Consider the following 27,811-nt stretch of genomic DNA (forward strand, 5'->3'; position numbering starts at 1 on the left):
CTGGAATCTGTGTCTCTCCAAGTATTCCACCTGTCTTAGCTTTCCAACCCCACTAATTTCCAGAGCAACATATAATGTAAGTTCATGTTCCCAGAGCAGATCTCCAGGGCTGGGTGTTCAGCAGTCCTCGGCCTCCACCCCCTCCCTGCTCCGTTTCTTTTCCTCCCTCTGGTGAGCTGGGGTGGGGAAAGGGCTTGGGTCCTGCTGGATCACGACTTTGGTACTTTACCATTTTACATGAGGTCTTCTCTTTTCCCCAGATGTAGGCAGTCTATCACATCCTTCTTCGTGTTGCTCTTTCAGGATTAGTTGCATTTGCTATATTTTCATATTATATGTGGTTTGGGGAGTAAGTTTCTGTCTCACCTTTCATACCACCATCTTTAAGCCAATCCAGAAAATCAATTTTTAAAAACTAGTTCTTAGAGGAGATAATCTAAATGTATAAACCTATAGCAAAATTGACAAAAATAAAGAGAGGAGATGTAAATTACCATTATCAGATATAAACCAGGAGTATCATTGCAGATACTACAACTATTAAAAATAAAATAAAGGGAATAGTATTGACAGAGTCTCTCCCTCACCAAATATTAGTCATGTTCCTCTGAATCCTCTTCTCAACCAGACCTTGACCTTCAGGCTTCTGTGTCTGCCTTTGCATCATCGAGTTTTAGTAAGAATCCTTTTAAAGACAGTTTATCAAAAATCTCCATTCTCTGTGTCTTATAACTCTCAATATCTGATTAATTTCATCATCCCTCACCTTCTCCAGGTGATATCTGATCTGATCACCCTAGTCTGCCTTCAGCAGGAATCCTGTGAAGTCACTTTAGTCTTAATCACCCCTTATCTCTGGAGTTTCCACTTAGTAATTTTCTACCCACTGATTCCTCTACCCTGATCCTTAGCTATAAACACCCACTTTTCCTTGCTATATTCATAACTGAGCCCACTTCTATACTGAGGTCTCTTCCCCAACAGCAGTAGTTCCTGATTATAATCTGCTTTCACTGCTTTTACTACTACCAGGCTTTGGTTTTCTTTGACTTTATGAATAATTTTATAATCAAAACTTGATGATTTAGAAGAAATGGTCTAATTCCTTAAAACACAAACTATCAAAACTCAATCAGCATGAAATAAACAATTTGATTAGTTCAAAGAGCTAAAGGAAACTATATCTAAAGGAAAGTGTGACAACCACATTTCACTAAATAAAGATTGTCTATTAATAAAGAGATAGAAATTATCAAAAAGAACAAAAATTAATTACGGAATTTAAAAGTATAGTTACTGATGTGAAAATTTTACTAGAAGTGCTCAACAACTGATTAGAGCTGCTGTAACATGAATTAATCTTGAAACATCTAATGCAAATTGAAAGAGACCAGACATAAAAGATCACATATTATTTTATTCCATTTATATGAGATTTCCAGCATAAATAAATCCCCAGATGCAGAAAGAAGATTAGTGATTGCCAGCATTTGGGGAGAGGAGGAAATGGGGACTGACTGCTAATGGATACTAGGGTTTTTTTTGTATGATGAAAATGTTCTGAAATTAAATAGTGATAATGGGTATACACCCTGTGAGTGCACTAAAAACTACAGAATTGTATACATGAAAATGGTAATTCTATGGCATATGAATTAGGTATCAAAAAAGAGATGTCACTATTAGAATGGCTAACATAAAAAGACAGTTATAATACCAAATACTGGTTAGGATGATAAGAACTGGATCACTGATACATTGCTGATGGGAATGCAAAATATCATTCTAGAAATTATTTACTCGTTTCTTAGAAAAGTAAATGTGATAACTGTATGACCCAGCAATCACACTCCTGGTGATCTATCCCATAGATATGAAAACTTATGTCTACATTCATAGCAGCACTACTCCTAAGAGCCTCAAACTGGAAACCAGCCAGATTACTTCAATGGGTGAATGGTTATAAAACTCTGTGATATATCCATATCATGGAAATCTACTCAGTAATAAAAAGAAATGAACTATCAATACACACAAGCTGGATGCTTCTCAAGGGCATTATGCTGATTGAAAGAGTTAACCCCCAAAGGTTACATACTGTATAATTCCATTTTTATACCATTTTTAAAATGACAAAATTGTAGAGATGAGAAGAGACTTCTGGCTGCCAGTTGTTATTGATGGGGCAAGAGAGAAAAGGAAGTGAAGGTGAGTATGGTTATGAAAAGTCAGCACTCAAAGGATCATTGTGGTGATGAGAGACTGTTGTAGAACTTGATTGTAGTGGTTGATTCACAAACTGACCCAGGTGATAAAATTGCATAAAATGAAATACATGCAAACACACAAATGAGAATATGCATAGCTAGAGAAATCTGAGTAAGATTTGTGGATTGTATTAATGAAAATTTTCTGCTTGTGATATTGTAATATAATTTTGGAAGATGTTATGCTACCATTGAGGGAAAATGGGGAAAGGATACATATGATGTTTGTATATAGATTGTATGCAGATTCAATGGATGCAAATTCACAACTGCATGTGAATCTACAATTATCTCCAGATAAAAAATTTAATTAAAAACTGCAGAAAATGGAAAATAATGCATAATTTAGGGGGTCACAGAGACTCTAGAGCAAGACAAAGGATCTAGCATTCATTAGAGAAAAAAATGATATATTCAACTACATAAAATCATTTATTAAAAATGGTAAAAGATAGCATACACAAAGTCAAAAGTTAAATTATTAATTAATAAAAGTATTGGTAGATTCTTTAGCAGATAAAGGTATAATTTGTATACTAGACAAGGAGTTCTTATGAACTGATTCTTTAAAAAGCCAATCCAATTTAAAAAACGTACAAAGGGTATGAATTGTCCACTTCAGGTTAACAAATTCAAAATGCCTGGAGCATACAAAAAGGCGCTCATTTTAACTAATAGAAGAAAGCAAAATAAAGCTAAGCACAATATCCTTTTTTTTCTTAAGATTATCACATACTTCCAAGTATGAAAAGATTTAGCTCTAAAGAGGATGTGGGGCTTGGTAGAAGTGGGTATTGTTACATCTCTTTGGGTGTTAGAGAAGTAATCTAGTAATGTACACAATAAAACTAAGGATACTCTCTTCAACACAGCCTATGACTGGGGATTTATCTGAAAGCATTAAGAATGTTTACTGTAACATTGTGAGTAGTGCCAAAAAAATGTGGAAACACAGTAAATGTTCATAAATAGGGAAATGGTTGAATTAAATTGATATCCATTCCATGGAATATTTTGTGGCTATTAAATAGTGAGCACTCTATCTTCAAGGAATTGCCAAGATTCCACTAACTAGGAGGAATAGCCAAGAAAGAAAAGCAAGTTGCAGATACAACCCAGGTTATAACAATGGTTACCTGGGATTTCTTGAAGACAGGAACAGCAGTAGCAAAAAATTTGTAAAGTTTCCTCTTGGCTCCTAGACAAAATGAGAGGCTTTACATATAGCAAAGACTTAGGTTGCACAGGCTAGATTAAAAGCATATGCTCATATTCCCACTTTCCTAGAAAATGATCCTTGAACCCAGGTAACTATAAGACATAATTGAGCATATTTAGCCGACAAGCCATACTAATGGTGCCCTTCCTGGGGTAGACCTGGGGAAATCCACATACTAGCTAGGTGATCCTCAAACACATGGTTTAACCTCTCCTTGTCTTAGTTTCTTTACATGTAAAATGGGGACATAACAGTACATGTCATGTAGGATTTTCTGCTGATTAATTCTTTTTGCTTTTTTAAAATTGAAGTATCATCAATATACAATCCAATACTGGTTTCAAATACACAACAAAGTGGTTCAACAGTTACCCATATTATTAAGTCCTCAACACCCTGTAGTGCAATTACTGTCTGTCAAAATAGAAAGATGTTAGACAATAATTGACTATATTCTCCATGTTGTATCCATGACCAACTTATATTAGGATTGAGAATTTTTGTGCCCCTTATCTGCCTCACCTTCCTTCCATCCCCTGCCCCATGGTAACCACTAGTCAATTCTCAGTGCCTATGAGTTTACTGCTGTTTGTTCATTTGGTTTTCTTTTGTTTTACAGTCCACAAATTAGTGAAATCATACAGAATTTATCTTTGCCTGGCTTATTTCACTGAACATAATACCCTATAGGGCCGTCCATGTTGTTTCAAATAGCAGGATTTCTTTTTTATGGCTGAAAAATATTCCATTGTGTATATGTACCACATCGTCCTTATTTATTCATCAATTGATGGACACTTAGGTTGCTTCAGTATCTTGGCTATTGTAAATACCATGGTGATAAACATAGGGGTGTATATATCTTTTAGAATCAGTCATTGTGATTTCTTTGGGTATATTCCTATAAGTGGAATTTCTGGGTTGAATGGTATATCTATTTTTAGTTTTTTGAAGAACTTCCACACTACCCACAGCAGTTGTACCAATTTACATTCCCACCAACAGTGTAGGAGGGTTCCCCTTTCTCCACATCCTCACCAGCATTTGTTGTTCCTAGTCTTTTCGAGGTTTTCTTTGGGTAAATTCCTAGCAGTGGAATTCCTGGGTCAAATGGTATTCCTATTTTGAGTTTTTTGAGGAACCTCCATACTGCTTTCCACAATGGTTGAACTAATTTACATTCCCACCAACACTGTACGCGGGTTCCCCTTTCTCCACATCCTTGGCAGCATTTGTTGTTTGTCTTTTGGATATTGGCCATTCTAACTGATGTGAGGTGATATCTCATTGTGGTTTTAATTTGCATTTCTCTGATGATTAGCGATGTGGAGCATCTCTTCATATGCATGTAAGCCATTTGTATTTATTGTCTGGAGAAATACCTGTTCGGGTACTCTGCCCATTTTTTAATTGGGTTATTTATTTATTTATTTATGGTATTGAGGCATATGAGTTCTTTACACATCTTGGATATTAACCCATTTTCAGATAAGTCACTTATGAATATATTCTCCCATACTCTGGGCTCCCTTTTTGTTTTGCTGATGGGTGTTCTTTGTTGTACAGAAGCTTTTTCGTTTGATGTACTACCTCTTCTTCAGTTTTGGTTTTGATGTTATTGACCAAGATGTATCCAGGAAAATAATTGCTCATACATATGTTCAAGATTTTTTGGCCAATGTTTTCTTTGAAGAGGTGTATGATTCATGTTTCACATTAAGGTCTTTGATCCATTTCGAGTTTACTTTTGTGTATGGGGTTAGGCAGGAATCCAGATTCATTCTCTTGCATGTAACTGTCCACTTTTTCCAGTACCAGTTGTTGAAGAGGTTGTCTTTTCCCCATTGTATATTCATGGATCATTTATCATGTATTAATTGGCCATATATGAGTGGCTTTTATCTGGGCACACCATTCTGTTCCACTTATCTATGGCTCTCTTCTTATGTCAGTACCAAGCTGTTTTGATTACTGTAGCTTTTAAGTAGAGCTTGAAATCAGATTTGTTCTTCTTTCTCAGGAATACTTTGGGGTCTTTTGTGATTCCATATGAATATTAGAAATATTTCTTCTAGTTCATTGAAGAATGTTGTTGGTATTTTTTTGGTATCATTAATTGACAATTACATGAGGAACATTATGTTTACCAGACTCCCCAGATCACCAAGGCCCTACAACATACCCCATTACAGTCACTGTCCATAAGTGTAGTAAGATGCTATAGAATCATTACTTGTCTTCTCTGTGTTGTACACCCCTCCCCATGCGTCCACCACACATTATACTTGGTAATCATAATGCCCCCTTCCTTTTCTCCCCCCATGTATAACTCCCTTCCCACCCATCCTCCCCAGTCCATTTCCCTTTGGTAACTGTTCCTTCATTCTTGGGTTCTGTGAGTCTGCTGCTGTTTTGCTCCTTCAGTTTTTTCTTTGTTCTTATACTCCACAGATGAGTGAAATCATGTGATACTTGTCTTTCTCCACCTGGCTTATATAAATGAGTATAATAACCTCTAGCTCCATCCATGTTGTTGCAAATGGAAAGATTTGTTTCCTTCTTATGACTGAATAATACTGCATTGTGTATATGTACCACCTCTTCTTTATCCATTCATCTACTGATGGACACTTAGGTTGCTTCAATTTCATGACTATTGTAAATAGTGCTGTGATAAACATAGGGGTGCATATGTTTTCTTCAAACTGGGCTGATACATTCTTAGGGTAAATTCCAAGGGTGGAATTCCTGGGTCAAATGGTATTTCTATTTTGAGCTTTATGAGGAACCTCCATACTGCTTTCCACAGTGGTTGAACTAGCTTACATTACCAACAGCAGTATAGGAGGGTTCCCCTTTCTCCACATCCTTGCCAGCATTTGTTGTTCTTAGTCTTTTAGATGCTGGCTATCCTTACTGGTGTGAGGTGATATCTCATTGTGGTTTTTAATTTGCATTTCTCTGAGGACAAGCAATGTAGAGAGTCTTTTCATGTGTCTGTTGGACATCTGAATTTCTTCTTTGGAGAAGTGTCTGTACAGCTCCTCTGACCATTTTTTAATTGGATTATTTGCTTTTTGTTTGTTGAGGTGCATGAGCTCTTTATACATTTTAGATGTCAACCCTTTATCAGATCTGTCATTTATGAATATATTCTCCCATACTGTAGGAGGCCTTTTTGTTCTATTGGAGGTGTCCTTTGCTGTACAGAAGATTTTCAGCTTGATATAGTCCCACTTGTTCATTTTTGCTTTTGTTTTCCTTGCCCGGGTACATATGTTCATGAAGTTGCTCATGTTTATGTCCAAGAGATTTTTCCCTGTTTTTTTCTAAGAGTTTTATACTTTCAGGACTTACATTCAAGTCGTTAATCCATTTCAAATTTACGCTTGTGTATGGGGTTAAATGATCTAGTTTCATTCTCTTACATGTAGTTGTCCAGTTTTGCCAACACCAGCTGTTGAAGAGGCTGTCGTTTCCCCATAGTACATCCATGGCTCCTTTATCATATATTAATTGACCATATTTGTTTGGGACAATATCTGACTCTATTCTGTTCCACTGGTCTATGGATCTGTTCTTGTGCCAGTACCAAATTGTCTTGATTACTGTGGATTTGTAGTAGAGCTTGAAGTTGCAAAGCGAGATCCTTCCTGCTTTATTCTTCCTTCTCAGGATTTCTTTGCTATTTGCGATCTTCTGTGGTTCCATATGAATTTAGAAACTATTTGTTTCAGGTCATTGAAGAATGCTGTCTGAATTTTGATAGGGATTGTATTGAATCTGTAGATTGCTACAGGCAGGATGGCCATTCTGGCAATATTAATTCTTCCTAGCCAAGAGCATGGGATGAGTTTCCAATTGTTAATGTCCTCTTTAATTTCTATTAAGAGTGTTTTTTAGTTTTCAGGGTATAGGTCTTTCACTTCCTTAGTTAGATTTATTCCTAGATATTTTATCCTTTTTGATGCAATTGTGAATGGAATTGTTTCCTGATTTTCCTTTCTGATAGTTCATTGTTAATGTAAAGAAATGCAACAGATTTGTGTATTAATTTTGTATTCTGCAACTTTGCCAAATTCAGATATTAGTTGTACTAATTTTGGACTGGATTCTTTAGGGATTTTTATGTACAATATCATGTCATCTGCAAATAGTTACAGTTTGACTTCTTCCTTACCAATCTGGATGCCTTGTATTTCTTTGTTTTGTCTGATTGCTGTGGCTAGGAACTACAGTACTATGTTGAATAACAGTGGGGAGAGTGGGCATCCCTGTCTTGTTCCTGATCTTAGAGTAAAAGCTTTCAGCTTCTCGCTGTTAAGTACGATGTTGGCTGTGGGTTTGTCATATACGGCCTTTATTATGTTGAGGTACTTGTCCTCTATACCCATTTTGTTGAGAGTTTTTATCATGAGTGGATGTTGAATTTTGTGGAATGCTTTTCAGCATCTATGGAGATGATCATGTGGTTTTTGTCCATCTTGTTGTTGATGTGGTGGATGATGTTGATGTATTTTCTAATGTTGTACCATCTTTCTATCCCTGAGATGAATCCCACTTGATCATGGTGTATGATTCTCTTCATGTATTTTAGAATTTGGTTCTATAATATTTTGTTGAGTATTTTTGCATGTATGTTCTTCAGGGATATTGGTCTGTAATTTTGTTTTTTTGTGTCATCTTTACAGTGATGCTGGCTTCATAGAATGAGTTTGGAAGTATTCCCTCCTCTTCTATTTTTTGGAAAACTTTAAGGAGAATGGGTATTATGTCTTCTCTATATGTCTGGTAAAATTCAGCATTGATTCCATGTGGCATGGGGTTTTGTTCTTGGGTAGTTTTTTGATTACCGATTCAGTTTCGTTCCTGGAAATTGGTCTGTTTAGATTTTCTGTTTCTTCCTTGGTCATTCTAGGAAGGTTGTATTTTTCTAGAAAGTTTTCCATTTCTTCCAGGTTATCCAGGCTGTTATCATATATATTTTCATAGCACACTCTAGTAATTATTTTTATTTCTGTGCTGTCTGTTCTGATTTTTCCTTTCCCATTTCTGATTCTGTTTATGTGTGTAGATTCTTTTTTCTCTTAATAAGTCTGGCTAGGGGCTTATCTATTTTGTTTATTTTCACAAAGAACCAGCTCTTGGGTTCTTTGCCTTTTTCTATTGTTTTATTCTTCTCAGTTTTATTTATTTCTTCTCTGATCTTTATTATGTCCCTCCTTCTGCTGAATTTTGGTGTCATTTGTTCTACTTTTTCCAGCTTCAATAATTCTGACTTTAGACTATTCATTAGGGATTGTTCTTCCTTCTTTAAATAGGCCTGCATTGCTATATACTTTCCTCTTAAAACTGCCTTCACTGTGTCCTACAGAAGTTGGGGCTTTGTGATGCTGTTGTCATTTATTGCCATTTACTGCTTGATCTCTATTTTAATTTAAAAAGTCATTGATCCATTGACTATTTAGGAGCATGTTGTTAAGCCTCCATGTAATTTGAGACTTTTTGTTTTTCTTGTACAATTTATTTCCAGTTTTATACCTTTGTGGTCTGAGAAGTTAGTTTGTAGAATTTCAACCTTTTTGAACTTACTGAGGCTCTTTTTGTGGCCTAGTATTTGGTCTATTCTGGAAAATATTCCATGTGCACTTGAGAAGATTGTGTACCCTCCTGCTTTTGGGTGTAGAGTTCTGTAGATGTCTTTTAGGTCCATCTGTTCTACTGTGTTGTTCAGTGCACCTGTGTCCTTACTTATTTTCTGTCTGGTGTATCTGTCCTTTGGAGTGAGTGGTGTGTTGAAGTCTCCTAGAATGAATGCATTGCATTCTATTTCCTCCTTTAATTCTCTTAGTATTTGTTTCACATATGTTGGTGCTACTGTATTGAGTGCATATATATTTATTATGGTTATATCCTCTGGTTGGACTTTCCCCATTGACATTATGTAATGTCCTTCTTTATCTCATGTTACTTTCTTTGTTTTAATGTCTATTTTGTCTGATACAAGCACTGTAACACCTGCTTTTTTCTCCCATTGTTTTCATGAAATATATTTTTCCATCCCTTCATGTTTAGTCTGTGTATATCTTTGTGTTTGAGGTGAGTCTCTTGTAAGCAGCATATAGATGGGTCTTGCTTTTTTATCCATTCTATTACTCTGTGTCTTTTGATTGGTGCATTCAGTCCATTTATATTTAGGGTGATTATTGAAAGATATGTACTCACTGCCATTGCAGGCTTTAGATTCGTGGTTACCAAAGGTTCAAGGGTAGCTTCTTTGCTATCTAACCATCCAACTTAACGCACTTATTAAGCTATTATAAACACATTCTAATGATTCTTTGTTTCTCTCTCTTCTTATTCCTCCTCCTGCATTCTTTATATGTTACTTGTTTTTTTCTGTAGTCTTTTGTGTTTCCTTTGACTGCTTTTGTGAATAGTTGATTTTATTTTTTGCCTTTAGTTAGTTTTTTTTTTTTGTCTGCTTTCTTTGCTGTGATTTTATTTTCTCTGGTGATATCTATTTAGCCTTAGGAGTGCTTCCATCTGGAGCAATCCCTTTAAAATATCCTGTAGAGGTGCTTTGTGGGAGGCAAATTCCCTCAACTTTTGCTTGTCTGGGAATTGTTTAAACCCTCCTTCATATTTAAATGTTAATCATGCTAGATACAGTGTTCTTGGTTCAATGCCATTCTGTTTCATTGCATTAAATATATCATGCCATTCTCTTCTGGCCTGTAACATTTCTGTTGAGAAGTCTGATGATAGCCTGATGGGTTTTCCTTTGTAGGTGATCCTTTTGCTCTCTCTGGCTGCATTTAATACTATATCCTTTTCTTTGATCTTTGCCATTTTAATTATGTCTTGGTGTTGTCCTCTTTGGGTCCCTTGTGTTGGAAGATCTGTGTGCTTCCATGGTCTGAGAGAATATTTCCTTCCCCAGTTTGGGGAAGTCTTCAGCAATTATTTCTTCAAAGACACTTTCTATCCATTTTTCTCTCTCTTCTTCTTCTGATACCCCTATAATGCGAATATTGTTCCGTTTGGATTGGTCACACAGTTCTCTTAATATTCTTTCATTCCTGGTGATCATTTTTATCTGTATCTGCCTCAGCTTCTCTGTATTCCTGTTCTCTGATTTCTATTCCATTAACAGTCTCTTGCACCTCATCCCATCTGCTCTTAAGTCCTTCCAGAGATTGTTTTATTTCTCTATTCTCCCTCCTGACTTGATCCCTTAGCTCTTGCATATTTATCTGCAGATCCATCACCATGGTTATGACCTTTATTTTGAATTCTTTTTCAGGAAGATTGGTTATATCTATCTCCCTACGCCCTCTCTTGGGGGTTGTCTGGGTAATTCTAGACTGGGCCAAATTCTTCTGCCTTTTCATGGCCATAGAGGTAGTCGCAGGCAGGTGCTGCATGTGTCAGCTGGGAGAAAAAAGTCCCTTCCTGCTTGCTGGTCACCTTGCTGTTCTCCATGTCCTGTGTCAGTTACCCGCATACTTCGAGCAATCTCCGGGTTAATCCCCTGAGCCACTGCAGGCAGGGCAGCCGTAGGGGTAGCCCCGATCCCTGAATGGAGGGGCAGGTGCACCAGGTCTGCTCTCCTGTGAGAACAGCACCCCTTCGTGCTTTGACCCAGCCTCCTCTGCCTGGATCAGGCAGGCACATGCCAGCAGTGGCCTCTGGGTCTGGCCCAGGCAGCTGCATTCTGGGGGAGGCTCTGGGCAGGTGCTCTCCAGCTGCTCGACCACTGTAGCGGGGCCATGCCAGAGGGGGAATGAATGGCAAGCTGCTTATTGCCATGAGGGGCTTCAGGACCCGTTACCACCCAGGAGGCTGGGATGCCTGAAGTTCCTCAGGATTACCAACCTGCTGGGCTGTGTGTGCCGGGATGATTCCGCCCAGCTGTGAGGCCCTTGTCCCTTTAAGACTTTCAGAAAGCACTCTCTTTTCTTTTGTCCTAGATATTACTTTTCTGTTTCCCTAATATCCAGCACACCATGCAATGTGTGTCTTCACTCCCGGTGCAGATTACCAGGAATGGTTATTTAGCAGTTCTGCCCTTCCACTCCCTCCCCACTCCAACTCCTTTCCTCCTGCCAGTGAGCTGGGGTGGGGGGAGCACTCAGGACCCACCAGGCCGTGGCTTGTATCTTACCCACTTCATGAGATGCTGAGTTCTCAGATATGTATAGATGTAGCCTGGCTGTTGTACTGTATCCTCTGGTCTCTCTTTTAGGAATAGTTGTATTTGTTGTATTTTCAAAAATATATATGGTTTTGGGGGGAGATTTCCACTACCCTACTCATTCCACCATCTTGTGTCCTCCTGCTGTTGGTGTTTTGATTGGGATTGCATTGAATCTTTAAATTGCTATGGGCAAGATGGCCATTCAGACAATACTCTTTCTACCCATGAGCACAGGATAGATTCCATTTATATGTGTCTTCTCTAATTTATTTCATGAATGTTTTATAGTTATCAGAGTACAGGCCCTTCACCTTGGTTAGGTTTATTCCTAGGTATTTCATGCATTTTAATTCAATTGTAAATGGAGTTGTTTTCCTGTTGCTGAATCCACTAATTAGTTTCAATAATGTCATATGCAAATAGAGACAGCCTAATTTATTCCTTACCAATTTGGATGACTTTTATTCTCTTCAACTTGTCTGATTGCCATGGTTATGACCCCCAGTACTCTGTTGAATAAAAGTGGTGAGAGAGGACATCCATGTCTTGTTCCTCGTCTTAGAGGAAAACCTTTTATCCTAGAGCCAGTATGATGTTTAATGTGGGTTTGTCATATTATGGCCTTCATTATGTTGAGATATTATACCCTCTAAACCCATTTGTTGAGAGTTTTTACCATGAATGGGTGTTGAACTTTGTCAAAAAAGTTTTTCAGGATCTATTGAGATGACCATGTGCTTTTTACCCTTCTTTTTGTTAATGCGGTATATGATATTGATTGATTTATGAGTATTATACCATCCTTGCACCCCCTGGAATACTACTTTGTTGTGATGGATGACCCCTTTGATGTATTTTTAATTCTGTTTGTTAATATTTTGATGAGGATTTTTGGGATCTATATTCATCAGACATATTGTATATAATTTCCTTTTTTGTGGTGTCTTTGCCTGCTTTTGGTATTAGAGTGATGCTGGCCTCCTAGAATGAGTTTGGAAGTATTCCCTCCTTTTCTACATTTTGGAATACTTTAAGAAGGATGGGTATTAGCTCTTCTTTAAATATTTGTTAGAATTCAGCTGTGAAGCCATCTTGGCCTGCACTTTTGGTTTCTTGACTACCAGTTCAATTTCATTTCTGGTAATTCATCTGTATAGATTTTCTGTTTCTTCCTGGGTAAATCTCGGAAGGCTGTATTTTTCTACATAGTTGTCCATTTCTTCTAGGTTTTCCAATTTATTGGAATATAATTTTTATAGTATGCTTGATAATTCTTTGTATTTCTGTGGTATCTATTTTGATTAGTCCTTCTTCATTTCTGATTTTGTTTATGTGTGTACTCTCTCTTTTTTTCTTTGTAAGTCTGGCTAGTGGGTTATCTATTTTGTTTATTTTCTCAAAGAACCAGCTCCTGTTTTCATTGACTTATTGTATTGTTTTATTCTTCTCTATTTTACTTATTTCTGCTCTGTTCTTTAATATGTCTCTCCTTCTACTAACTTTAGGATTCATTTGTCCTTCTCTCATTAGTTTCTTAATTGTGAGTTTATATTGTTTATTTGGGATTGTTCTTTTGATTGAGATAGGCTTATATTGCTATGTACTTCCCTATGAGATCTGCCATTGCTACCTCCCAGATTTCAGGCTGTTGAATTTTTGTTTTTATTTTTTTCCCTGTATTGCTTGATCAATGGACATTGATCCATTGATTATTTAGTAGCATGTTGTTTAGCCTCTGTGTGTTTGTAGTGTTTTGTTTTCTTTGTGTAATTTATTTCTAGTTTCATACCATTGTAGTCTGAGAACCTGCTTGATACAATTTCAATCTTTTTAAATTTATTGACGCTCTTTTTGTGGTTTAGTATGTGATCTATTCTGGAGAATGTTCTATGTACACATAAGAAGATGTGTATCCTTCTGCTTTGGGATGGAATGTTCTGTATCTTTTAAGTCCATTTGATCTAATGTACTATTCAATGCCTCTGTTTCCTTATTTATTTTCTGTCTGGTTGATCTCTCTATTGATGTATGTGGTGTGTTAAAGACTTTTAAAATGTATGTGTTACAATCTATTTCCCCCTTTAAGCTGGTTGGTACAATTTCACTCCTTTTGAATTTACTAAGGTTCTTTTTGTGGCCTAGTGTATGATCTATTCTTGAAAATGTTCCATGTGCACTTGAGAAGAATGTGTATTCTGCTGCTTTTGGGTGTAGAGTTCCGTAGATGTCTGTTAGGTCCATCTGTTCTAATGTGTTGTTCAATGCCTCTGTCCCCTTACTTATTTTCTGTCTGGTTGATCTGTCCTTTGGAGTGAGAGGAGTATTGAAGTCTCCTAGAATTAATCCATTGCATTCTATTTCCCCTTTTAATTCTGTTAGTATTTGTTTCACATATGTAGGTGCTCCTGTGTTGGGTGCACAGATATTTATAATGGTTATGTCCTCTTGTTGGACTAACTTCTGTATCATTACATAATGTCCTTCTTTGTCTCTTATCACTTTCTTTGTTTTGAAATATATTTTGTCTGATATAAGTAGTGCTATTCATGATTTTTTCTCCCTATTATTTGCATGGAATTTTTTTTTCATGTCTTCACTTTTAGTCTGTGTACATGTATAGGTCTGAAATGAGTTTCTTGTAGGCAGCATATAGATGGTTCCTGTTTCTTTAACTATTCTGCCACTCTATGTCCTTGGATTGGTGTATTTAGTCCATTTACATTGAAAGTAATTATTGATAGGTGTATACTTATTGTAATTTTATTATTTTCTGCCTGTTTTTTATAGCTCCTCTCTATTCCATTTTTTCTCTCTTATACTCTTCTCCTGTGTTTGATGTTTTCCTATAGTGTTGTGATTGGATATGTATTTACTTTTTTGTTTGTTTTGGGTGTGTGTGTCTGTATATTTATCATAGGCTTTATTTTTCTGGTTACTGAAGTTTCCTTACTATAAAATAGTCTACATTAAATTGCTGATTACTCTACTTCAAACACAATTTAAATGTTTTTTTTTCTTCCTTGTCCACATTTTTTGTATGAGATGTCATAATCTGAACTTTTTGTATATCCCTTGACTGATTTTGTGTATAGTTAATTTTCTTAAAGAGACTTTTTAACCTTTTGTCTTTCTCTTCTCCTTCTGATGCCCCTGTTATGTGAATATTGTTTTGTTTGGATTGGTCACATAGCTCTCATCATTTTTTCATTCCTAGGGATCCTTTCTAATGTCTGTTCCTCAGCTTCTTTTTTTCCCCTGTTCTCTAATTTCCATCTCATTTACTGTCTCCTTTACATGTTCTAATCTGCTCTTAAATCCACCCATTGTATGTTTCATTTCATGTATTATATTCTTCAGCTCTGAGTGGCTCTTTTCAGATTTTCTATCTCTTTGTTGAAGTCCTCCCTGAGATCTGAATACTTTTCTGTAAATCCATGAGCATGTTTATGACTTTATTTTGAAGTCTTTATCAGGAATATTGGTGATCTCCATTTCATTTAGCCCACTTTCCAGATTTCTGCCCCCAGTTTTGTTTGGCTCATATTCCTCTACCTACTCATTTTATCAGTTTGTGCTTTTTCCTTTGTATTAGAGGTCTCTGCTATGCTTCCAAGCCTAGAGTAATAGCTTTATAAATTAGGCATCTTATGGTACCCAGAAGCTCAAGATTCTCTACTTGCTAGTTACCTGTCCTATTTTGTGGGGTCCACAGGTGTTGGCATGGAGTGAGCAGGGCATCTTTCTCTCTGTGCTGGCAATTTGCTTCAGATTACAGCTTTGTGATCAGTTCAGGGGTCTCTGTTGTGCTTGCTGTTGGTGGGGGCAGCCCTCTTCCTGGCTTTCAGCAATGGTGGAACCAAAGGGATAAGGGGTGGGGAAGCCTACCTCCCCAGATGGGCTGCAATGGAGCCAAGGAAGCCGGGAGAGTCTCCTTCTTCCTGCCAGGCAGCAATATCTGATGCTGAAGCTGGGCCAAGTGGGTTGGTTCCTGACAGCATGGACAAGAAGAGGCCTAGGGAATGAATTGACAGCAAGGGGGATGAAGTATCTGGGACTCCTGAGATTTGCCAATCTGTAGGGCCAAGGAAGGTCTAGGGGGGTATCCTCCACCTGCCATATCTCCGAGGGGTATATTTCCATTCAACCCTTGCCCCTCTGGCCCCCTGACTACTGCTGGAAAGTCTTTCAAACTGTAGCCTCTGCTATGGATCTCAGTATTGGTGGAGTGTGCCTGTCCTCCACATTGGAGTCTCAGGCTCCCCAAATGTTCCTCCTGCCCCTGGTTTCCAGCCCTGCTAATCACCAGAAAAGAAAGTATTGTGGATTCATGCTCCCAGAGACATCCAGGGCCAATTATGTAGCACTCCTGGGTATCTACCTACACCCTGCTCTGTTCCACTTTATCCTGCCAATTGGCTGGGGTGGCAGTTCTGCTCCACATTAGCTCTTCCAATTTAACCTATTCTATGTGGTCCTCTTTTCTTCCTCAGGTGGAGGTAGCCTGTTCTGCAATATCCAGGTCATTTTCAGGTTTAATTGTATTTTTTATATTTTCTTCTTTTATGTGTTTTTGGGATGAGGAGACCTCCTTGCCTTTCTACTCTGCTATCTTTATTCAGAAGTCATGATGATTTTCTTTACTGTTATGATTAGATTTCTCTTTTTAAATTTTGTGTGTATCTATTATAGGCTTCATGTCTGTAGTTACCCTAAGGTTCAAAATAACTTCCTGTCTATATACCACTCTATATTAAGTTACTGATTGCACTATTTCCTTTTTTCTTCAATTTTTTTTAATTTTTTCATTTTGGTATCATTGATATACAATTACAGAAAGAACATTATGTTTACTAGGTTCTCCCCTTCACCAAGTCCCCCCCACATACCCATTCACAGTCACTGTCCATAAGCATAGTCAGATGCTATAAAACCACTACTTGTCATCTCTGTGTTGCACAGCCCTCCCCGTGACCCCCACACACTACACATGCTAATCGTAATGCCCTCTTTCTTTTTCCCTGCCCTTATCTCTCCCTTCCCACCCATTGTCCCCAGAACTTTTCCCTTTGGTAACTATCAGTCCATTCTTTGGTTCCGTCATCCTACTGCTGTTTTGTTCCTTCAGTTTTCCTTTATTCTTAAGCTCCACATATGAATGAAATCATGTGGTACTTGTCCTTCTCTGCATGACTTATTACACTGAGCATAATACCCTCTAGGTCCATCAATGTTGTTGCGAATGGTAGGATATGTTTTTTTCATATGGCTGCATAATATTCCATTGTGTATATGTACAACATCTGCTTTATCCATTCATCTACTGATACACATTTAGGTTGTTTCCATATCTTGGCAATTTTAAACAGTGCAGTGATAAACATAGGGGTGCATCTGTCTTTTTCAAACTGTAGTGCTGCATTCTTAGGGTAAATTCCTAGAAGTGGAATTCCTGGGTTGATTGGTATTTCTATTTTGAGCATTCTGAGGAACCTCCATACTGCTTTCCACAATGGTTGAACTAATTTACATTCCCACCAGCAGTGTAGGAGGGTTCTCCTTTCTGCACAACCTTGCCAACATTTGTTGTTGTTTGTCTTTTCAATGATGGCGATCCTTACTGGTGTAGGTGATATCTCATTGTGGTTTTAATTTGCATTTCTCTGACGATTAGCAATGTGGAGCATCTTTTCATGTGCCTGTTGGCCATCTGGATTTCTTCTTTAGAGAACTGTCTATTCAACTCCTCTGCACATTATTTAATTGGATAATTTACTTTTTGTTTGTTGAGGTGCACGAGCTCTTTATATATTTTGGATGTCAGTCCTATATCGTATCTGTCATTTACGAATGCTCTCCCATACTGTAGGATACCTTTTTGTTCTATTGATGGTGTCCTTTGCTGTGCAGAAGCTTTTTAGCTTGATATAGTCCCATTTGTTCATTTTTGCCTTTGTTTCCCTTGCCCAGAAAGATATGTTCATGAAGAAGTCACTCACGTTTATGTCCATGAGATTTTTGCCTATGTTTTCTCTAAGAGTTTTATGGTTTCATGACTTACATTCAGGTCTTTGATTCATTTGGAGTTTACTTTTGTGTAAGGGGTTAGACAGTGATCCAGTTTCATTCTCTTACATGTAGCTGTCCAGTTTTGCAGCACCATCTGTTGAAGAGACTGTCATTTCCCCATTGTATGTCCATGGCTCCTTTATCATATATTAATTTGCCATATATGTTTTGGTTAATGTCTGGAGTCTCTATTCTGTTCCACTGGTCTGTGGCTCTGTTCTTGTGCCAGTACCAAATTGTCTTGATTACTGTGGCTTTGTAGTAGAGCTTGAAGTTGGGGGGCAAGATTCCCCCTCCAGTTTATGCTTCCTTCTCAGGACTGCTTTGGCTATTCGGGGTCTTTGATGGTTCCATATGAATTTTTGAACTATTTGCTCCAGTTCATTGAAGAATGCTGTTGGAAATTTGATAGGGAATGCATCGAATCTGTATATTGCTTTGGGCAGGATGGCCATTTTGACAATATTAATTCTTCCTAGCCAGGAGCATGGGATGAGTTTCCATTTGTTAGTGTCCTCTTTAATTTCTCTTAAGAGTGCCTTGTAGTTTTGAGGGTATAGGTCTTTCACTTACTTGGTTAGGTTTATTCCTAGGTATTTTATTCTTTTTGATGCTACTGTGAATGGAATTGTTTTCCTGATTTCTCTATTAGTTCATTATTAGTGTATAGGAAAGCCACAGACTTCTGAGTGTTAATTTTGTATCCGGCAACTTTGCTGAATTCCGATATTAGTTCTAGTAGTTTTGCAGTGGAGTCTTTAGGGTTTTTTATGTACAATATCATGTCATCTGCAAATAGTGACAGTTTCACTTCTTCTTTACCAATCTGGATTCCTTGTATTTCTTTGTTTTGTCTGATTGCCGTGGCTAGGACCTCCAGTAGTTTATTGAATAACAGTGGGGAGAGTGGGCATCCCTGTCTTGTTCCTAATCTCAGAGGAAAAATTTTCAGCCTCTCGCTGTTCAGTATTATGTTAGCTGTGGGTTTATCACATATGGCCTTTATTATGTTGAGGTACTTGCCCTCTATGTCCATTTTGATTATAGAGTTTTTATCATGAATGGATGCTGAATTTTGTCGAATGCTTCTTCAGCATCTATGGAGATGATCATGTCGCTTTTGTCCTTCTTTTTGTTGATGTGGTGGATGATGTTGATAGATTTTCGAATGTTGTACCATCCTTGCATCCCTGGGATGAATCCCACTTGGTCATAGTGTAAGATCATCTTGGTGTATTTTTGAATTCGGTTTGCTAATATTTTGTTGAGTATTTTTGCATCTACGTTCATCAGGAACACTGGTCTGTAGTTTTCTTTTTTTTTTGTGGGGTCTTTGCGTGGTTTTGGTATTAGGCTGATGTTGGCTTCATAGAATGAGTTTGGGAGTATTCCCTCCTCTTCTATTTTTTGGAAACTATTAAGGAGAATGGGTGTTATGTCTTCTCTGTATGTCTGATAAAATTTTGAGGTAAATCCACCTGGCCCGCGCATTTTGTCCTTGGGTAGTTTTTTGATTAACAATTCAATTTTGTTGCTCGTAATTGGTCTGTTTAGATTTTCAGTTTCTTTCTGGGTCAGTCATGGAAGGTTTCGTTTTTCTAGGAAGTTGTCCATTTCTTCTAGGTTTTCCAGCTTGTTAGCATATAGATTTTCATAGTATTCCCTAATAATTTTTTGTATTTCTGTGGGGTCCATCGTGATATTTCCTTTCTCATTTCTGATTCTGTTGATGTGTGCTGATTCTCTTTTTCTCTTAATAAGTCTGTCTAGAGGCTTATCTATTTTGTTTATAATCTCGAAGAACCAGCACTTGGTTTCATTGATATTTTCTATTGTTTTATTCTACTCAATTTTATTTATTTCTTCTCTGATCTTTATTATGTCCCTCCTTCTGCTGACCTTAGGCCTCATTTGTTCTTCTTTTTCCGATTTCAATAATTGTGACATTAGACTATTCATTTGGGATTGTTCTTCCTTCTTTAAATATGCCTGGGTTGCTATATACTTTCCACTTAAGACTGCTTTCGCTGCGTTCCACAGTAGTTGGGGCTTTGTGTTCTTGTTGTCATTTGTTTCCATGTATTGCTGGATCTCCATTTTAACTTGGTCATTGATACATTGATTATTTAGGAGCATGTTGTTAAGCCTCCATGTGTTTGGGAGCCTTTTTGTTTTCTTTGTACAATTTATTTCTAGTTTTATATCTTTGTGGTCTGAAAAGTTGGCTGGTAGGATTTCAATATTTTTTAATTTACTGAGGTTCTTTTTGTGGCCAGTATGTGGTCTATTCTGGAGAATGTTCCATGTGCATTTGAGAAGAATGTGTATCCTGTTGCTTTTGTATGTAGAGTTCTACAGATGTCTATTAGGTCCATCTGTTTTAGTGTGTTGTTCAGTGCCTCTGTGTCCTTACTTATTTTCTGTCTGGTGGATCTGTCCTTTGGAGTGAGTGGTGTGTTAAAGTCTCCCAAAATGAATGCATCGCATTCTATTTCCTCCTTTAATTCTGTTAGTATTTGTTTCACATATATTGGTGCTCCTGTATTGGGTGCATATATGTTTATAATGGTTATATCCTCTAGTTGGACTGAGCCCTTTATCATTATGTAATGTCCTTCTTTATCTCTTGTTACTTTCTTCATTTCGAAGTCTATTTTTTCTGATACTAGTACAACAACACCTGCTTTTTTCCCTCAGTTGTTTGCATGAAATATCTTTCTTCATCCCTTGACTTTTAATCTGTGCATGTCTTTGGGTTTGAGGTGAGTCTCTTGTAAGCAGCATATAGATGAGTCTTGCTTTTTTATCCATTATATTACTCTGTGTCTTTTGATTGGTGCATTCAGTCCATTTACATTTATGGTGATTATTGAAAGATACGTACTTATTGCCATTCCAGGCTTTAGAATTGTGGTTACCAAAGGTTCAAGGTTAGCTTCTTTAATACCTTACTGTCTGACCTCACTCACTTATTGTTATAAAAACAGTCTGATGATTATTTCTTTCCCTTCTTTTTCCTCCTCCTCCATTCTTCATATGTTGGGTGTTTTGTTCTGTGCTCTTTTTAGCTCCCCTCTAGAGCAGTCCCTCTAAGATACCCTGTAGAGTTGGTTTATGGGAGGCAAATTTCCCCAACTTTTGCTTTTCTGGGAATGGTTTAATCCCTCCTTCATATTTAAATGATAATCGTGCTGGATACAGTATCCTTGGTTCAAGGCCCTTTTGTGTCATTGCATTAAATATATCATTCCATTCTCTTCTGGCCTGTATGGTTTCTGTTGAGAAGTCTGATGATAGCCTGATGGGTTTTCCTCTGTAGGTGACCTTTTTGCTCTCTCTGGCTGCCTTTAATACTCTGTCCCTGTCTTTGATCTTTGCATTTTACTTATTATGTGTCTTGGTGTTGACCTCTTTGGATCCCGTCTCTTGGGAGTTCTGTGTGCCTCCATAGTCTGAGCAGCTATTTCCTCCCCCAGTTTGGGGAAGTTCTCAGCAATTATTTCTTCAAAGACACTTTCTATCCCTTCTTCTCTCTCTTCTTCCTCTTGTACCCCTATAATGTGGATATTGTTCCTTTTGGATTGGTCACACAGTTCTCTTAATATTGTTTCATTCCTGAAGATCCTTTTATCTCTCTCTGCATCAGCTTCTATGCATTCCTGTTCTCTGGTTTCTATTCCATCAATGGCCTCTTGCATCTTATCCATTTTGTTTATAAATCCTTCCAGAGTTTGTTTCACTTCTGTAATCTCCCTCCAGACAACTGTACTCTCCCTCCGGACTTCATCCCTTAGCTCTTGCATATTTATCTGCAGCTCTGTAAGCATGTTTATGATTTTTATTTTGAATTCTTTTTCAGGGAGACTGTTTAGGTCTGCCTCTGCGGATCCTTTCTCAGGTGTAACTATCTTGGACTGGACCAGATTTTTTTGCCTTTTCATGGTGGTAGCAGTGGCTGTAGGCAGGTTGTGGGTGTTAGCTGGGAGAATAACATCCTTTCCTGCTTGCTGGATGCCTTGCCCTGCTCCACTGCCTGTGATGGTTACCCGCACTCCTGGAGCAGCCACTGGGTTAGTCCCCTAAGCTGCTGTGGGTGGGGTGTCCATCAGAGCAGCACAGAGCCCTGCGGGGTATGGCAGACATGCCAGGTGCACTCCTCCGTGCTAGCGGTCACCCTGCCGGGCAGCTCTGTGGCAGCAGCGGCCTTTGGGTCTGGCCCAGGCAGCTGTGCATTGGGCTGGGATTCTGGTCGGCTGCTGGGAGCATGCCTGTTCCCTCTGGCTGCGCTGTAGGTGTGTGTGTGGCTCTTCTGTGCAGGCTTCTCCCAGGCTCCTCTGGCTTCACTGCTGCCAGTGTGCACGAACCCTCGCTCGGGCTGTTCGGTTGCACTGCTGTGGGCTAGCACCTGCCTCTCCTGTGGTGCATGGATCTGCTCTCGGTCCCTTCTGGCACTGCCATCCCCGGCATGTGTTGCCACTCTCCTGCTACTGGGCCAGTGTATTGGGGTCCCCGCCAGTTGGAGGAACAACTGGCAGGCTGCTTATTGCCGTGAGGGGCTTCAGAGCTGCACTGCCTCCCCGGGGTTTAGGGCGCCTAAGTTTCCCCGGTATTCCCAGCTGCCGGGACAACTTCATCCAGCTATGGGTTCCCTGTCTCTTTAAGACTTGCAGAAAGCACTCACTTTTCTTTTTGTCTCAGGGGCGCCAGTTGCAGCGACCTGCCCAAAGCTTTTGCTTTTCCATTTCTCTAATATCCAGCACCCCATGCACCTTGTGTCTGCATTCCGGGTGCAGATTTCTAGAGGTGGTTGTTTAGCAATTCTGGGCTTTCACTCCCTCCCCGTTCTGACTCCTTTCTTCCCGCCAGGTTCTGGGGTGGGGAAGCATTCGGGTCCCGCCTGGGTGCAGCTTGTATCTTACCCCCTTGGTGTGATGTTGAGTTCTCACAGATGTAGACGTATGCTGGCTGTTGTACTGCATCCACTGGTGTCTCTTTTAGGAATTGCTCTATTTATTGTATTTTCATAAATATATATATTTTGGGGAGGAGATTTCCTCTGAATTACTCATGCCACCATCTTCCCTTCTCTTTGCACTATTTCTAATACAATCTAAAGGTACTTCTTTTCTTTCTCCTCCACACTTCATGTATTAATGTCATAATATGCACTTTTTGTGTATCCCTTGATTGATTTTATGTGTAGTTTGTATTCCTACTTTTGTTTTCTTTTAGTTTTGTACTTGGTTGGTAATTAATTGGTCTACTATATTTACTGTGGGTTTATTTTCACATGTGAAAACTATTTAGTCTTAGGAATATTTCCATCTACAAAAGTCCTTTAACATATCCTGTAATGCTGTTTTAGTTGCTATAAATTCCCTGAGCCTCATTTATCAAGGAATTGTTTAATTTCTGCTTCAAATTTGAATGACATTCTTGCTGGTTAGAGGATTATTGGTTGAAGGACCTTCTGAAGTCTCCATACATTAAATATTTAATGTCATTTCCTTCTGGTCTACAAAGTTCATACTAAGAAGTCTGCTGATAGCCTGATAGGGTTTCTCTTTTAAGTAATTTTTTTCTCTCTCTGGCTGCTATCAAAACTCTCTCCTTATCCTTGGTCTTTGCCATTTTAATTACTATATGTCTTCGTGGTGTCCTCCTGGGGTTCCTTTTGTTAGGGGCTCTCTGTGCTTCCATGAACTTCATGTTTATTTCCATCCCCATATTGGGGAATTTCTCAACAATTGTTTCCTCCTAGAGACTTTCTATCCCTTTGTCTTTTTCTTCTCCTTCTGGTAACCCTATTAAGTGAATATTGTTTCGTTTTACTGGTCACAGAGCTCTTCCCATTTTTTCATTCTGAGAAATCCTTTTTTTCTTTCAGTTTCTCACCTTCATTGTGTTCCTGTTCTCTAATTTTCATCTCCTTCATTGTCTCTTCTACTTGTAGCAATCGATTATTCATTCCCTCCATTGTTTATTTCATTTCAATTACTGTATTCTTCATCTCTGAGTGGCTCTTTATCAGCTCTTATACCTCTTTGTTGAATTCCTCCCTCATTACTTGTCTGCTGATCGGTTGAGCATATTGACTGTGACTTTGAAATTTAATCAAGAGGACTAGTGATCTGTATTTCATTTAGCCCTCTTTCTGGTGTCTTATCCTGTAGTTTTGTTTGGGACATATTTCTCTGACTTAATTTCATCAGGATTTCTGTGTTTCTTCTGTATTACATGGCTCTGCAATGCTTCCTGGGCTAGGTGCCCATTGGTGCCCCGAAGATCAAGACTCTTTGTAGTTCAGTGCCTGTTTCTCCTTTGCAAAAGAGCCCCAGTTACTGTTGGTAGACAATGGGCAGGGCCACCTTTCTGTCTGTTTGCTGGCAGTGGTCTCATTTCATTTCACCTTGTAGTTTGCCTCAGCTGGCCCTTTGTGATCAGAGCAGTAGCTTCTGCTGGGATTATTGTGGGCCATTCCATTCTCTATGTGCCCTGCAACGATGGTGGGGATACAGGGTTAATAGGGTGGGCAGGACAGTTATGCAGTTATGGGGAAGGCCAGGGCAACCTGGCATCTGTGAGGAGCAGAGCATGAGGCTTGGCTGCCCACAAGAAGGGATGAGCTCTAGGAGCTGTCTCCTGCAATTGCCACTCCAGTTGTGATGAGACAGGGCCAAGAAAGCTGGGTGCACCTCCCTGTGCCTGTCAGGCATCAAAGTCTAATGTTTCTGGGATGAGGGGTTTAGCCCTACAGTGGTGTGCAGAGAGGCTCTTTGGGGATGAGACCCTATCAAGAGGTATGCAGTGCCTCGGTCTCCCAAAACTGCCTGACTTGTTGCGCTGTGGGAGGACTGAGAAGGTATGCCCACTTGCCCATTCTCCTGCAGAGAGAGCTTTGTGCAACCCTCACCCCTCTGACACCCTTGTCATTGCAAACAAATCTATCAAACTAAAATCTCTCCTTTGGGTCTCAATGGGAACAGCAGAGCATGCAAGTTTCTGTACTACCTTATTGACTGGTATTTCCCAACATGAACAATATTTTAACCTAACAAAATACTTAAATCCTTGATTACAGAATTAAAATTTGATTTCTTAAGTAGATTCTCTGTTGTTTTTGTTATTGGCTAGCTCAGGCCAAAATGGTTATTCATTCCCAGTGAGGCACAAATGAGACACAGTAGATGCCCAAAAGTCACAAAGTATTGTCACAAAGTTTAATTATACAAAAGAAATACATTCAGCAGAGGCAATTTTCCAAAGATCAGTTAACATCCTGTTAAGAATTAAGTTTACATTCTTCATAAACCAAAGGCCTACTCTTAGGAAAGAAATTTTTCCAAGTTTAAGAGTTTTAGTGCTCCGTAAAAACTACAAGATAATCAAGTATGCAATGCAAAGCATAAGTTTTCTAATATCCAAGGCTTGTGATAATGTGAACTTAAATCCAAAGAACAAACATTTCCCTTTATTGTTTGCCAATCTTCCATACAAGCCTTCTGGCTAAACTACTCACATAGTAAATTTATTCCTCCTCCCCTGAAAGGGCTGGGTAAGTAGGGGTGAAATGTCCAAGTCAAAAAGGAAATAGAGTCAATGGACATAAAAAACCCATAAACCAGGAAAACATTCATTTAATAACTGACTTATTAGTTGATTATAACTACATAAAAGCCCTGATTCTTTATGCATTTTCTTTAAAACAAACCACAAGAGATCTAAATGTATAAAAATGTACTCCCAAATCAATAATTGTTGGTCAGATGCTAGGCAATATTTGAGAGAGAGAATTCTTACCTCTTTAGCTGCCTCTGATTTGAGCTCTTCTGGGTCCAAAACATCTACCCTGAGTCTCTCAAAATTTTCCCGAAACTCAGAGTAGATTTGGTCATCCACTTTGGTGAGTTTCAGGAACTGTGGGTCAACTGATGAAATCAGCTGCCAAATTAATAAGACAACATATAGATGCTAGTCTCTAATTTACTACACTTCTATCCCCACTCCCCCAGAAAACCCTTATGGTTCTTAGGGTAGAAGAGTTCATTAGGAAGTATAGGGAGCCTAGGCTCCAGATGAAATCATGACAGTCTGAAAGGGCCATAATACACTATAGTCTGTTCCACCAATTCAAACCCTTTTGACCCTCATACTGCCTGGCTACTGCTGTCTATGGATTATTCGTTCAGTCAACAAACATTTCTTAGGTGCCCACTAATGGGCCAGGCACCCTTTTGCCAGTTAGCCGAACACTGGGCAAAAAGCACAGCTCATTGCCAAAACAAAATTCATTTTCACCACCCTGTTCTCTATGGATAAGATCTTACAGTAATAAAATTTATCTCCAAAACACAACTGTTTGACTTCCTGAGAATAGTGATTAGCAGAGCACCATATACTACAATTATATATTTAATCCTGCTTAATAATGAAAACAACCAGCTCACTTTGTAGTAGACTTCGGCATGCTGCATTGCTCTCATGGCCCAAGCCATCTCAATATCAGGCTGCAAAGGAGTGAAGAAAGCCAGGTCAGAAATCTCCCAATCCTGCTACCAGAGGACAAATTAAGGAAGTCTGTGGATGTCTAGTTAATGCTTAAGAGGGCTACCAAACTTGGTGTTACTGTCAAAGGATAAAAACTGGACTAATGGGTTTGGACATTATAATACTTTTGTCCTTATGACAATCAAAAGAAGCTACCTACACAGTCTAACAAACAGAATGAGCCACAGGCTATCTTTTCCCATAAGCTAGTGAAAGTGTGGGAGACTACACATTAAGTGGTAGATATACTGCCTTCTCAGAACTGAGTCAAATCATTGTAAAACTGTAATAATATACCCATATGTATCACTGAGTTGTTGAGAGGACAAAATAAAATAATGGAACTGAAATTACTATTCACTTTTTATATTAAAATCATCAATTGTGTTTATCAGACAGCCAATTCCACATCCTATAACACGTAAAAATGAATCGGTATCAGGAAGAAGGCGAGGTTATAAATAAGCCTTACCAAGTACTCACCACCCCCTTCCATTAGAATCGATTACACAGATATATTTCACTGACCCCAGAAAAAGCCATTTGCATTTTTTACGTCCATGCTTCAGACCAGGCCATTTTCCTGACTGCCAGTCCATGCCATTTCTCCACCCACATTTTGAAGATCCACTTCTAGATCTACTTCCTCAATGAAGTCTTCCTCTACTGTCTGGTTCTTAGGGATTTCTTCTTCAGCTAAACTTTGAATCTTACGCCCTGATCCACTCATGTAGCATACAGTACATTTTTATTTGGGTATTATTACTATTCCTATGTCCCTGTCCTGTATCTCAAAACACAACATGTTTTCTCCTTCAGGATCTATACCGGGCACGCCATAAGCCAGCAGAACTTCTTTACTGCACAAGTGTAATCATTTCGGGACCTTTAAAAACATACTGATTCCTCACTTCCATTCCCCAGATATTCTGGCTTAATTGGTACGAACTGTGTACTGGACATCAGGATATTTAAAAGCTTCCCAGGTGGTTCTAAAGTGCAGCAAAGTTTGGGGACTACTTCCATTGGCTTTAGTCTTGTGTTTGTAGACCAAAAAGATTAGAGTAAATTAAAGGCATAGTTTCTGACGTACGTGGAGAGACTCTACAGATGATAACAGGGCTGGCGGTTACAATTTCGTGACAGGCCTGTGCAGACACCCCAGGCTAGCTAGGTGAGGGGAAGCTATGGGAAAGTCTTACTCACATCGTTGCCATAAGATTCGGCTGGGAGAGAAAGTGCATGTGCCACAGACACCAGTTCCCCGGAAACCTGGGAAGAGAAAAGTGGAGGGGAGGGAGAGTTCAAGGCTCTAACCGGCTCGTCTTCCCCGCTTACCCGGCTCCAGGGCAGCGTCTCACCGGCTCATTAGTTCCACTAGTCGCCTCCATGTTGCAACCCATAAACGTGGCCCCACTTTCCCGGAAATGCCTTTTTTGTGCTCCTGCTGCAGTTGATTGGAAAGGAGGGCTGCGTAAGAGTGCCTCTCGTCCGGCTGCGCTTGCGCACACC

The 27,811-nt window shown here is 38.8% G+C and overlaps 1 protein-coding gene across 2 annotated transcripts; it reads right to left on the reverse strand.

The window, feature by feature from the left end:
- Positions 1-1,409: 1,409 nt before the first annotated feature.
- LOC108401775 (protein PBDC1-like) lies at positions 1,410-27,811 on the reverse strand. Of its 2 annotated transcripts, XM_036995253.2 has the most exons (7): positions 27,661-27,811; positions 27,506-27,571; positions 26,200-26,259; positions 25,553-25,693; positions 15,572-15,698; positions 3,404-3,465; positions 1,410-2,299 (listed from the first exon to the last, which is right to left on the reverse strand). In XM_036995253.2, the coding sequence occupies exons 1-7, from the start codon at positions 27,700-27,702 to the stop codon at positions 2,219-2,221; spliced, it is 579 nt and encodes a 192-aa protein (XP_036851148.1). In that variant the 5' UTR covers positions 27,703-27,811; the 3' UTR covers positions 1,410-2,218. The 2 variants fall into 2 exon arrangements, with proteins under 2 accessions (XP_036851148.1, XP_036851149.1); XM_036995254.2 differs by lacking the exon at positions 15,572-15,698 and having other exon boundaries at positions 27,661-27,810.

The sequence above is a fragment of the Manis javanica genome, chromosome X (genome assembly GCF_040802235.1).
Source record: "Manis javanica isolate MJ-LG chromosome X, MJ_LKY, whole genome shotgun sequence".
Classification (NCBI taxonomy): Eukaryota; Metazoa; Chordata; class Mammalia; order Pholidota; family Manidae; genus Manis; species Manis javanica.